Source organism: Suricata suricatta, chromosome 3 (genome assembly GCF_006229205.1).
Source record: "Suricata suricatta isolate VVHF042 chromosome 3, meerkat_22Aug2017_6uvM2_HiC, whole genome shotgun sequence".
NCBI classification, from domain to species: domain Eukaryota; kingdom Metazoa; phylum Chordata; class Mammalia; order Carnivora; family Herpestidae; genus Suricata; species Suricata suricatta.
The window spans coordinates 143,682,045-143,695,925 of record NC_043702.1 but is presented as its reverse complement, the minus strand read 5'-3'; the positions used below and the strand labels follow the sequence as shown (position 1 = coordinate 143,695,925).

General features: G+C 36.2%; 1 protein-coding gene across 1 annotated transcript in view; it reads left to right on the top strand.

The window, feature by feature from the left end:
- The window catches only part of ASPM (abnormal spindle microtubule assembly), a 51,292-nt gene extending 39,452 nt beyond the window's left edge, over positions 1-11,840 (top strand). Inside the window, exons 21-28 of the mRNA XM_029935399.1 lie at positions 171-380; positions 1,395-1,544; positions 2,393-2,584; positions 3,034-3,226; positions 3,373-3,527; positions 5,248-5,424; positions 6,559-6,728; positions 11,673-11,840. Coding sequence (XP_029791259.1) covers positions 171-380; positions 1,395-1,544; positions 2,393-2,584; positions 3,034-3,226; positions 3,373-3,527; positions 5,248-5,424; positions 6,559-6,728; positions 11,673-11,775 — 1,350 coding nt within the window. The 3' untranslated portion in view covers positions 11,776-11,840. The remainder of the gene's footprint in view (positions 1-170; positions 381-1,394; positions 1,545-2,392; positions 2,585-3,033; positions 3,227-3,372; positions 3,528-5,247; positions 5,425-6,558; positions 6,729-11,672) is intronic.
- Positions 11,841-13,881: the final 2,041 nt, after the last annotated feature.

The window sequence follows — 13,881 nt, the reverse complement described above, 5'->3', positions numbered from 1 at the left end:
TAGCTGTAGAAATTACATAGTCACCTTACATATGAAATATGACATTAAGCTAAAAATGTAAAAAAAATCACAGTTACACCATCTCATTTTTCATTGAGAAATTCAAAAACCTCCCGTGGGTTGGATTACTATTTCTTTCCGTTAAATCAGTCGTGAATTCTTCCTTGCAGAGACATCGAGCTGCTTGTTTGATTCAAGCGAATTTTAGAAGATGCAAAGGCAGGCAGGCCTTCCTTCGGCAGAAGTCTGCCGCTCTGACCATACAGAGATACATACGAGCCAGGAAGGCTGGGAAATGTGAACAGATAAAATATGTCGAATTAAGAAAATCTGCAGTTGTTCTACAAGCACTAGTGCGCGGTTGGTTAGTGAGAAAAAGAGTAAGTATTTTTAAGTAGAGTATCTCAGTCTTAAGAAATGAAAGTATGTGGTGTCAAACTGTGTGAAGAAATTTTAGATTTTGGAGAATGATTTCAAAACAAATCCAACCACTAACTTGAATTTATGCAGCTCCTGCAGAGACATGAAACAAGATCCCTGGTGGCTGTAGATTTTTGTTCTAGGGGCCCGCTTCTCACAGATGCTCACCAAAAACGCAAACTAAGTTTTCAACCTTGCAATAAATCTTGTAGTGAATCTTAACAAAGGAACTGAGGGGATGAGGAAAGAGCTCCAAATGTGAAGGAGGTTGTTATTCAAGTCGCCTTTTGCCACCGCCCAGCAGCTCTGAGGTGTGGTTAGCTACCGTCCCTGTGATAACTGCCACAGCTCAGCGAGAGAATATCCCCGGGGAAGTCATGACGGTTTTGGCATCAATGTGCGAAGCACTGGCAGGGACTAAATAATTAAATTTGAAATTAAAAAGGCGAAATCCTTTATCTTGGGTTCGTTAAATATAAATTGGAGTCTAAAGGCCACCATAGAGCAGTCTTGCTACCATAGTCTTGCTCCAGGTTTGTGCTAGACTGTCTAATAACCAGAGAAATCGATTCATATAATTTTGTCTGACTTATCACTGTGTCCCAACAGTTCTGCTAGGAGACTGTAATTATTTTGACTTTAGTACTCATAGACTTCTCACATTATAGTTAGTACATTGAAAGCTTTAATTCACTGTTGTTGTGTAGTCCAATTAAATAAAATGCTGTTCTTTAGTAAAGTGCCCAAAATATATAATTTTGCTTCTTATACTCTGAGTTAGGGGTTACACATTTGGAAATATTGTATAGCAAAGGATTATAATCACTTTGAGTCACAATGTAAATAATTTTAGTAATTAAAAGTTAATTTGTTATTGCTAATTTGTATAATTTCGTATTGAGGATATATAAAAGTAAACACTGATTGATTATCTTAAGAGTAAAATGTTTGGTTAATTTTTTATTTCTCTTTAGATTTCAGAGCAGAGAACCAAAATTAGGCTTCTTCACTTTACAGCAGCTGCATATTATCACCTGTCTGCTCTTAGAATTCAAAGAGCATATAAACTTCACGTGGTTATGAAGAATGCTAAAAAGCAGGTTAATTCAGTCATCTGTATTCAGGTTAGCTTTTCCTTTGCAGTAAGACTATGTGGTATAATTATTGTTATAAATTTTTTATTTTAATAAATAATTTCTAAATATCTTATGCTAAGATCATATATTTAGCCTTTTGCTTTAGAATGACATATTTAGGATGGCTTGCTGGGTTAGAAATAGTTTGATGCTTTATGGCACAGGAATAAAGCTATGAATTATTTTCTGAAATAATTGTACTCATTTATACTTGCAGCAAAGTCTGAGGGCACCTGTTTTTCTACATTCTTGCCAATACAGCATCAAAAGACTCTGGGTTTTGCTGTTTTGATGAATGGCAAATTGTATCTCATTTTTCTTGGATTTCCTTTGCCTGAAAGCAGTTCTAAAAGTGTTTCATTGGTTGACTATTCAAATTATTACCTGTGTACTGTGTGCTTTTTCTTAATGTATATGTGTATGGGTTTTTTTTTTTTCATATACTTTGCCCATTTCTCTTTTGGATGTTCTTTTTTCCTATGATTTATAGGTTTTTATCTATTCTGGGTAAGAACTCTGTTTGTATACATTAACTTAAACTTACATATAAAATATTGAGTGAGAAAACAAACTTCAGAAGGGCACATACAGCTTGATAGAATTTATTTAAGTTATGAAATGAAGGCCATGTTTTACAGGGTTAACGTCACACCCATCCCCGCCAGTGAGGGCTGGAGGATTTGTACCAGGTGGAGGGGAGAAGTAATGCCCCTGGGGAGGCTTGAAAGATATTTCAATCTGATGGTCTAGTTATGTCACTTATGTATGCATGTGTATGTATGCGTTTATTTATCGTAAAAACCTGAAGTAAAAATAATCTCTAATGTTTTAAACAGAGATGGTTTCGAATAAGATTACAGCAAAAGAAGTTTGCTCAGAAATATGAAAGCATCATAAAAAGTCAGCAGGAACTTCAAAAACGAATGAGCCAGCAAAACAGAGCTGCGTCAGTAATACAGAAAGCAGTACGCCATTTTCTCCTCCGTAAGAAGCAGGAAAAATTCAATAATGGAATCACTAAGATTCAGGTAACTGAAAACATTATGATATTAGTTCCAGACTTTGGTTTATAATTCACCTACATGATATCTAACATTTTAAAAACAGTCACATAAATTTTAAAAAGCTGAGGTTCACCAATAGAATAACTCATAAATATTATATCATTGCTAAGCCCTTTTTTTTTTAAAGATTTTCCTAGAGACCTTTGTGATTAAGACATGAAAATATACCTCAGCATTTTAAATAGATTTAGATATTTTTGGTCAATGATATATACAGGAACATTATATATATTTTCCTTTCCAGAAAAATTAGTTTTGCTATTTATTAGAATCTGAATTGAGGTTTTATTTGCGAAGCATCTGATTATATCATATACATTTACTGAAAATATTTGTTTTGTAGAAACAGATACTAGATATAAGTTCAAAACATGGATTGTAATCCTAGAATCACTGTGTTTTGTCTCTTGAAGGCATTATGGAGAGGATACTCGTGGAGGAAGAAAAATGATGGCACAAAAATTAAAGCTATACGACTAAGTCTTCAACTTGTTAATAAGGAGATTCGAGAAGAAAACAAACTCTACAAAAGAACTGCACTTGCACTTCATTATCTTTTGACCTATAAGCACCTTTCTGCTATTCTTGAGGCGCTAAAGCATCTAGGTTAGTTTGTCTTAGCAATATCTCGTATGAGGTTAGAAATGCATTTTTACCATTGAGTGTGCAAAGCGTGTTACAATACAATATTAGCTAAAACTTCATTTTGCTGTTGTGAATTAATCCCTTTTTCTTTTTCTCCCCCCTTTCAGAGGTGGTCACTAGGTTGTCTCCACTTTGTTGTGAGAACATGGCCCAGAGTGGAGCAGTTTCTAAAATATTTGTTTTGATCCGAAGTTGCAATCGTAGTGTTCCATGCATGGAGGTCATCAGATACGCTGTACAAGTCTTGCTTAATGTCGCTAAGGTAGTAACATTTTAATAATGAATTATTCATTGGTCAAGAAATCTGACCCAGCAAATTAAGTTCATGCATGCTTGCTCACCATTAGAATTTAGATCGCCAAGGTAGAATTAATTCATGTGCAAGAGTCTTAGGTGGGAGAAATGTTTAATCTATTAACATAATTGTACATAGAAACACTAATTTTTTATGATTTTATTTCTTCTGTTTTTTGATACCAATAACGATTACTGACATTTGTTGAGTACTGACTGTGCACTAGTGTTTTTCATGCATCATTTAATTTACTTTTTTTTTTTAATTTTTTTTTAATGTTTATTTATTTTGAAAGAGAGAGAGACAGAGTGCAAGCGGGGAAGGAGCAGAGAGAGAAGGAGACACAGAATCTGAAGTAGGTTCCAGGCTTTGAGCTGTCAGCAGAGCCTGACGTGGGGCTCAAACTCACTATTCGTGAGATCATGACCAGAGCTGAAGTGGGACACTTAACCGACTAAGTCACCCAGGCCCCCCTTATTTAATCTAGTTCTTATGATAATTCTCTAAGACAGTTCCTGTTATTATTTGTATTTTATAGGGAAGGAATAATAATCCTTATAGAAATTAAGCCTCCTGCCTAAGCTCCTGTGTGTGAGAAGTGGCAGGGCTGAATTCAGATCCATTTTTGTCAACCTCTGGAACTGGTGTTCTTATTCACTACATTGTATCAAAACAGTAGAACCTCTTATAATCATGTCTGCTGAAACATGACTAAGATAGTGCTACAACTTAGTCACCCTGTATTTCATACTCTATATAGGTGTATTAGAATTTAAGTTTTTTTGGCTTTGGACTGGTGGCAAGTATCTGTACTAAAGTAGAAATGCGTGCAATCAAATTTACCTTCTCCCACCAACCCTTCGGCCACAACTTAGAGCATTTTATCCAATATTTTCTTGCTGAGAAGTAGTGGTTAAGAACACTTAACACTGATGCCAGTGTCTGAAGCTAGCTCTGCACCTTACTTCAGCTTACCTACCCTCTCGGTGCTTTACATTCTGTAACTGTTAAGTGGGTGAAGTAATAGTATCTACCTCATGATGTTATTGTGAGGATTGAGTCAATATATATATGTAATGTGCTTCATACATCGAAGTGCCAAATAAATGTTAACTGCTAATATCGTTTTATTGTTATTTTTATATTAGTATCCTTTGCATTATTTGTTCCCAGGTAAATTTCAATATGAGTCTAGTGATACAATTAGGTAAACAAGGCAGGGAAAATATCTCCTAAACTTACTAGTTTCAGATTTATTTGATCTAAAGCAAGCTCACCTTCCTCTCAAGAAGCATGCAATAGGGTAACTAAATAAATCGTAGCCTTCATCAGTATTTTACCCTTATGATTAACTATCATAGATAAGTTATCTTTTCCTGAGAGGTTCTAACTACAATTGTCTTGTTTTTAAGTTTGCTTCTGTTTACTTCAAGGTGCTCATGTTCAGAAATTCTAGATTTGATTCACATTTTGTGGAACTTTAGGTGAAGAGAAAAATTAAAATGCAGATATGCGTATAAAATGGATCCAAAAATGATAGTAATATCAAATAGTCATTTCATGAAGTCCCTTGCACTGGCCATCGATAGTCCTCAAACAGTTGGCCCTAAGCTTGCTTTCTGCTTGGGCTATTTCTAAGAGCATATGCGTTTATTATAACTTTTGCTTTCCTCCTGTTCTCTTCAAGTATGAGAAAACCACTGCAGCAGTTTACAGTGTAGACAACTGCGTAGACACACTCCTGGACCTTCTACAGATGTACCGAGAAAAGCCCGGGGACAAAGTTGCAGACAAGGGTGGGAGCATTTTTACAAAAACTTGCTGTTTGTTAGCTATTCTATTGAAGACAACAAATCGAGCCTCTGTAAGTATTAGTTATCTTTCTTTCAGGGTATCTGTCCAGGTTTTCAGGTCTACGACTTATGCATTTTTCTTTCAGTAATTACCATAATTCTTAAATTAAGTTTATTTATTTTGAGAAAGAGAGGAAGTTGTGGATGGGCAGAGAGAATCCAAAGCAGACTCTGCACCATCAGTGCAGAACCTGATACGGGGCTTGAACTCAAGAACTGTGAGATCATGACCTGAGCCAAAGTCAGATACTTAACTGACTGAACCACCCAGGAGCCCCAGTAATTATCAGATTTAAATAGGGTTTTGTATATGTTCAAAATTGCCTTTTTTGTTGACATAGGAGATGTTTCTAACATATTAAAGAAACTGAATTTCAAAAATAAAATGTATTATCTTATTGGTTTTTTAAATGGTTATAGAAGTAGCCATTTCTCATTTACTTGAGGAAAGGGGCACATTATCCTATCAAGGAAGAAAACCACATGTATGTGGTGTCAGCTCTTCCTGCTGTAACCATAAATACATTTTAAGTGTTTCCGTGGTGAAGCTTCTCCAGGTGTCACAGTCAGCAGAGAGTAGACTGACAGATGTGCGGGACTCCGGCCTTCATCCTGAGAACAAAACCACTGAGAGATCTTACAGCAGGGACTGTGCTCCAGTTTGAGTTCTACATGACTTTGGCTACTGATTGAAGAATAGATTTGGGAAAGTGTGGATGTAGGGAGACCAATGTGGCTGTAGGGAAACCATTCAGAAAGGAGGGAAATAGAGATACGTAGCTGTTTGGGTAAGAAATTGTACTTAACCTGGGGTTGTATTAGTAAGAGATAACTGGATAACTTTGGAAACTTAGAAAATTCACAGGACTTTGTAACTGCATATAATATGTATATTAACTATAATATTTACCTTTTATTCAGTATGGAGTTAAGTGTGCAGTTTTTAAATATTTGGCTCTTTTGTAATTATCCTACAAATTAGTTTATATATATAACTTAAACTAATCTGCTAACCTTGGAAAGAATGGCTTTTAATTTTGTTAAATGCTCCTAAGTTTACACTATAGTGGTTATTATGGTTGATTTTACTAGCATAGAAGAGACACAAAATTTTTATTAGTTTTAATGTACATGTTCCTTTTTAGGATGTTCGAAGTAGGTCCAAAGTTGTTGACCGTATTTATAGCCTCTACAAACTTACAGCTCGTAAACATAAAATGAACACTGAAAGAATACTTCATAACCAAAAGAAGAATTCTTCTATAAGTACTCCATTTATTCCAGAAACACCTGTAAGAACCAAAATAGTTTCAAGGTAAGCAGTAAATGTACTCTACAGTTTTGTGTCACCCGTCATTCATTCATTCATTCATTCATTCATTCAGTAACATTTACTGAGTATATACTATAAAGCAAGATACTGTGTTTGACAGTCGAGAAACAACCTATGAATAAGAATAAAATCCTTGGTAAATCTAAAGTAAACAGTCTCAGTAAATAATGAAGCAATGACACTATGATATTGGGTATTTAATAGTCATTCAATAAATTCCTTGTGTTAAATAGTTAAGTGCTAAGTCTGAAAATTAGCTTTTTATAAGCTTTGCCATATAAAGTTCTTGCACGTAGGACAAACTATACTGCTTGAAAGCTGCCAAAAATCCCTCTTGGCCAAAATATCACCTTCCAACCCCTCCCATAATCGTTCTGGTACTTGAAATTTCTCCTTCTGGAGAAGTTCTTTATGAGACCTTGTATGAGTTTCCTAGAGTTGCTATAACAAATAACCAGAAATACGGTTATTTATTCTCTGACAGTTCTAGAAACCAGAAGTTCAAAATCAGGGTGTCAGCAAGGCCTCACTTTCTCTGAGGGCTCTATGGCAGAATCCTTCCTTGACTCTCGCAGTTACTGTGACTCTAGGTGTTCTGTCCTTGGTTGTGTGTGACTCCATTCTCTGCCTCTGTCTTCACATGGGCCTTTCCTCCTCCTCTCTCCTCTGTGTCTCTTGAAAAGGCATATGTTGGATTTAGGGCCAGTTCCAATGACACAGGATGATCTTATCCTAAGATCCTTTAGTTACATATATCTATGGAAACCTCTTTTCAGAATAAGGTAAGATACTAAGGATTTGGTTGTGGATTTTAGGTGGGGGGACCATCATTTAGCCAACAGCTGACCTATAGAGATGATAGTAGTTTAACTAGTTTAAGACATGTAACTTAGAAGTTTAAAAAAAATGGGTGTTAGCTTACCTGGTTAGCTAAGTAGACACCTCCCTCGGTGTCAGAGGGTAAGAAGGATATGGAGCTGAACCCTGTGCTTTAAGGGGCTGGACTTGTGATTCTTGTGCAGCGTGGAGCTACATAGTTCAGGGGAGTGACAGTAAATAAGCAAATAAAGTAACAACAATTATGGTCACTGTTAGGACAGAGAATAACTTAGAGGGCCTGCTGAAATAGCCTGACTGGGAAGTTGTCTCTGGGGTGTAATTACAAGAAGTTAAAGTAAGAAAGGACAGAAGATAGAGTGGGAAGGGGCGTTGAATCGTGGGTTTTGCTTTGGGTAAGCCTGGGGTGCCTATGCCAAATTAGAGGAAAAGAAAAACAAGCCATTAGAAAATCAGGTCTGTGGTTCTGGGCAGAAGAATCAGTCTAGAGCTTTAAATTAGGTAATTAGTAGATTCAGGAATCATTAAGCATTCAAGGCCATCATAGTGAAAGTGATCACCTCAGGGGAAGAGAATACCTAGAAAAGAAAGTCCCAAACTGAACCTTAGGGCAACCCCAGTTTCTCCAGAATTCAGACAAGAGAAAGAACCGGCCAACAGCTCCAAACAGGAATTGCTGATTGGATAGATGCTGTTCCAGAGAGATATCACATCAGCTGCTAAGGGGCTGTTAGATGAGGCATGAGACGTCCCCCTTGGACTCAGCAAGATGGGAGCCAGTGGTGAGGCAGTGACCCAGAGTAAGGAGGGCTGGAATCAAGTGCAACACATCAGATGAAAAATTCATGAGTCTATGATGAAACTAAAGAAAAACTCATTGCTTACCCTTGAAGGATGCTAGAGAAACCCTGGTGATGCTTACTATGAGTAAAAAGAATGAGTCAGTCTTTCCCAGTTCCCTTTAAAATGTTTATTTTTAAGAGAGAGAGAGAGACAGAGACAGAACATGAATGTGGGAGAGGCAGAGGGAGACACAGAATCCACAGCAGGCTCCACGCTCCAGCCTGTCAGCATAGAGCCCAATGCGGGGCTTGAACCCACCAACTGTAAGATCGTGACATGAGCCAGAGTCTGACACTTAACTGACTGAGCCACCCAGGTGCCCCTTTTCCATTTTTGTAATATAAACTATGTCTTAGGTAACCAAATGGTTGATGTAGAAAACTTTTCTATTAAAAAAATCATGTTTAATAAATGCAGAAGATATATGAAACTATCATTATTTTGTAGTCCCTAATGAAATAATAGGTCTGCTCTAGGTCATGATTATGCATGTTTGATAAAAGCTTTAGATGTATTAAATCGATGTTTGTGACAATAGTCAAATCCATTGATGACTCTTGACATCATGAAAAGATAAAGACCATTCAATATTGTGTCTCCTGGTACAAAAGACCATCTAAATATGATTCTTGTCACTAAAGCAAACCTGAATCTCCTCACACCTTTTTGTGCTACCCTAATAAGTGTTACCCCAGACCAGTGCCAGGCTGTTACTGCTGTGTTGCTAAAAATTCAGAAGCACAGAATCAGCATTTAGAAACTTAGTTGGTAATTTAACCATGCTACTACACAGTTTGTAAAGTCAGGTTTATTGGGATATAGGTTACATACAGTAAAATTCATCCTTGTTAAGTGTAATAGTTGATGAATGTTTTAGGACAAAATTCAGTCTTCTGTTATAGAGAACTCTAGCAACATTCTTCTGTTAGATAGTCTAAATTGGAATCATAATACTGATTAAGGTACAAATTTGTTATTATTTATGAATTCATTTATGGCTCAATTTATAACATTAGAACTTCAGCTATGACTTTTACATTTTACTGAAGCAACGTTAAAATTTTATTTTAAAATGATCAAGTTAGCATTTTCTTATTTTACCTTATTAATAGAAGATTTAACTGATTTTGATGAACTAAATTTAAAAAAAAATTTTTTTATGGTTTTTATTTATTTTGGAGAGACAGAGACAGTGAAAGCAGGGGAGGGTCAGAGAGAGAGGGAGATAAAGAATCTGAAGCAGGCTCCAGGCTCTGAGCTAGCTGTCTGCACAGAGCCTGACGCGGGGCTCGAACCCACGAACCATGAGATCATGACCTGAGCCGAAGCCGGACGCTTAACTGACTGAGCCACCCAGGCGCCCCTTGATGAACTAAATTAACTCATGTTTAATTTCCTTCCTTGTTTCCTTCCTTCTTTGCTTCCTTCTTTCCTTGTTTCTTTGCTTGCTTCCTTCCTTCCTTCCTTCCTTCCTTCCTTCCTTCCTTCCTTCCTTCCTTCTCTACCAGGCATAAATCCTACAGTGTTGACAGTGTACTATTTTTTGACCTGGGTTACATAACTGTTAGCTTTATAATTACTCATAATTATAAACTATGTTATAGTTGCAATTGGAATTATGCTTGCATATTTTACAATATAACATAAAAATTGCACTTGCTTGAAACTTACTAATGAGGACCATTTCTACATATGAATTCTACTTAAGGAATTGGTAAATTTTAATACTAATTATGTTTTTTAAACTATAATTAATATGAATGAGTAGCTAGCTTCCCTTTTTTTTTTCAATATAGTCACTTTTTTTAGGTAAAATTTACCAGCAATGTATACATGCACCCTTTGTATATGTATTTAATTCAATGAGTTTTGACAAATATTAACAGTTGTGAAACCACTACCAACTGAGATAAAATATTTCCATCACAGCAGAGTTACCTTGTGCCCCTTTGCTATCAGTTGTCTTTTTTTAACCCCTAGATTCAGACAACTACTGATCTTCTTTCAGTATTTTTAGTTTTGCCTTTTTTACATGGTTATACAAATGGAATCATACAGCACACAGCTCTTTGTGACTAGGTTCTTTTTTTTAGCTTAATGTTTTTGAGGTTTGTTTCTATTGAAGCATGAATTAAAATTCCCTTCCCTTTTATCACAGAGTACTATTCCATTGTATGGCTATACCACACTTTGACCACTTAACAATTGATAGATATTTGGATTTTTTAACAGGAAAGAATAAGATGGAAATGCATATTTCTCACATAGGATTTATGTGAGAAAGATGTACAGGTTCTCCTCTGATGAATGCTATTTTCTTAATGAAGTATGGGATTATAAACATTAGCTCAAAAGCAAACTAAGGAGGGTTTGGAAGGGACATTTGAAAAGAAGAATGGAATAAAATGGTTATCTTGGAGAAAGAGGAAGCATACTAGGCAATTTCAAGCAGCCATTTAGATTTGTAATTATTGACATAAAATCAGTCAGCCTGCTTCTACAGTTTTTCTTTTCTTCATGTTCAGCTGCACAGGAATGGAGAAGGCAGATGTTTGGATTCAATTTGGAATCCAAATGGAACTTTCCTATTGAATCTACTGGAGAAACAATAGTGCTAATGAAATTTGCTCAGGGGGTTATATTCAAGGACCTCAGCTAGACAAGGCGGGGAGTGAGATCAGCATTCTGATGATGGGTGATGGGTGCATGCTGAGGTCAGTGACTTAGAGATTTTTGTAGGGTGGAAGAACATGTGCAGTGACATATTAAACCAGATGACACGGATAGACCAGAAGTGGTGGGGGGACAGTGGCAGTCTCAGACTGAGATGTCCATGGCGGGGTACTTTCTGGTGATGATGAAGGCTATTGTGTGATCATGCAGAAAGCGGTTGGTTGACGTAGAACAGAATGAAAGGGGTCAAAGCCCGACAGATGAGATTGTTGGCTTTTGGGCGGCATAGATGTTACAGTTACTGAGAAGTGGCAAGAGTTGAGAAAAGACCTGGAACCAAGTTAACAAAGAACAAAACCCCAGAGGTTGACAATGGCCCAGGGGCAGTGGTGATCTGAACAGCATAAGCTTCAAAGGAGGAAGGATGACAAGATATAGCCTGAAAACAGTTGAGAGGGTTAGAAGGGAAGTGATGTGTTCAGGAGTAGCCACATTTTAGTGAAGACGAAACAGGGAACGTAACTCTTTGAAGAGAAGAACTTTGTTAACGCAAGATTTTTATTCTTTTCATAGACTTAAACCAGTTTGGGTTTTGAGAAGAGATAACATGGAAGAAATTACAAATCCCCTACAGGCTATTCAAATGGTGATGGACACGCTTGGCATTCCTTACTAGTAAATGTAAACACTTTCAGTATGTACAGTAAGAAGAACGATTAAAGCTAATCATGAATGTGTAAAGTGTTTTTGGCTTTCTTTTGTACTTCTAAAATCTAATTTTATATTAAAATTTAAAAATATATACATAACAATAACTAAACTGTCATTTCTTTTGTTATTTTATGGCTTTATGATTTTAAGGAACCACTATGTCATGCAATGATTAGAACACTGTTATTTATGTCTGCTACCTTAAAATATTATATTAGTCTGAATATAATCATATTCCAGAAGGGAAAAGAATAGCTTTATTACTCTCATTTTATAGATTAATTGAAGCATTTTTCTGAAAGAAAACTTGAAACTATGAGATTCTGCCAGCACACTTAGAAGTGGCGGGGGGATAAAATAGCCTCACAAATGCCCTAGCTCACATCCCCTGGTGTTTCCTTAACTGACTGGACCTTCCGGACGGGCAAATGAGCCCCTCTCGGGAAATTAAACTCCACCTGCTCCTTTATATACTAAAAACCCTTAACTTTGAACCGACTGGAGTTATAATTTGAGCTGGAAAGAGCATGGTGTTGCTTATAAACTTGTCACCTAGTTATGTACATAGACCTGATAATGATTTGGTGTTAAAATCTAACTTGTTATTTTCAACAGTTTTGGTCACTGTTGCCAATACTAACCCAGTGTCGTTTCAGGGCTGCAAAAGCCTGACTCCAGTGGCTGTTCGAAATCTGATAGAATCCCAAAATGTGTCCATTTATGAAGCCATAAAAGGTTTTAATTTTTTAAGTGACTCAGTAGTAGTTAAAAATGCAGAGACCACTTAACTACTTCGCTTTCTAATTTGTTAGAATAAGGATGAAACCTAATTAATCTGAGATTTGTTAACATAGCTCTGAAGACCATTGTGGTGTATCAAAAGAATATATTGACATTTTTTGTGGTATTTCTTTGCCATTGTTTTTCTTCCAGTAAAATGTTCTATGAATTCTTAGTACTCAGTATTTTTCAAACATAATTTTTGTTGACTCTCCCAACTGCTTTGTTTTTTTCTTTCATTTAAAAGAATTTTAGTACAAGAAATCTATTTACCTTAGTAAATTATATTGCTAGGATATAATGTTTATTGATACTAATTTCCGTTTAAACCAAAAAGTATTTGCACTAGAAATATTTCTATGAGGTAATACCTGTAAGATAACTCCCACATGTTGAAATTTTTCCTGTTGTTATGGAGACCAATTTGACAATAAACTATTTTAAAAAAAAGAAAATTTTCCTATTGTTGAAATTCAGTCCAATTTTTTAAATTTTACATAATATCCTATATTTACATGAAGAATATTTTTCCCAAATTTGTATGGTAAATCCATATCAAGATTCTAAGGTCTAAAAGCTAAAAGGCTTGGGGCACATGGATGGCTCAGTTGCTTAAACATCCTACTTCCACTCAGGTCATGATCTCACAGTTCATGAGTTCGAGCCCCAAGTTGACCTCTGTGCTGACAGCTCAGAGCCCAGAACCTCCTTTGGATTCTCTCTCTCTCTCTCTGCCCCTACTCTGCTCATGTTCTGTCTCTGTCTCAAAAATAAATAAACATTATGGGGCGCCTGGGTGGCTTAGTCAGTTAAATGGTCAGCTTCAGCTCAGGTCATGATCTCACGGTTCTTGGGTTTGAGCCTTGTGTTGGGCTGACAGCTCGGAGCCTGGAGCCTGCTTCAGATTCTGTGTCTCCCTCTCTCTCTGACCCTCCCCCACTCACATTATGTGTCTCTCTCTCAAAAATAAATAAATGTTAAATTTTTTTCAAATAAAATAAACATTAAAAAAATTTTTTTTAAGTTAAAGGTTTGCATATCTGTGTCTACATCTGTCCCTGTATTGGTGGTTGGGAGGACTTGTTGAGAAGTAATTAAACCTTTTAACTTTAGAAGTAGCTATTTTCTACAAAAATATTACATTAATTTAATAGGGGAAATAAGTGTATTCACTGCAATCTAATTTAACTTTACATGAGTTTATGTTGAAGTTACATGAATTTCAAATTAACCTTATTATCTGTAACTAACACAAATGTCCAGTAGATGTCATTATAACCATAGTGTCATT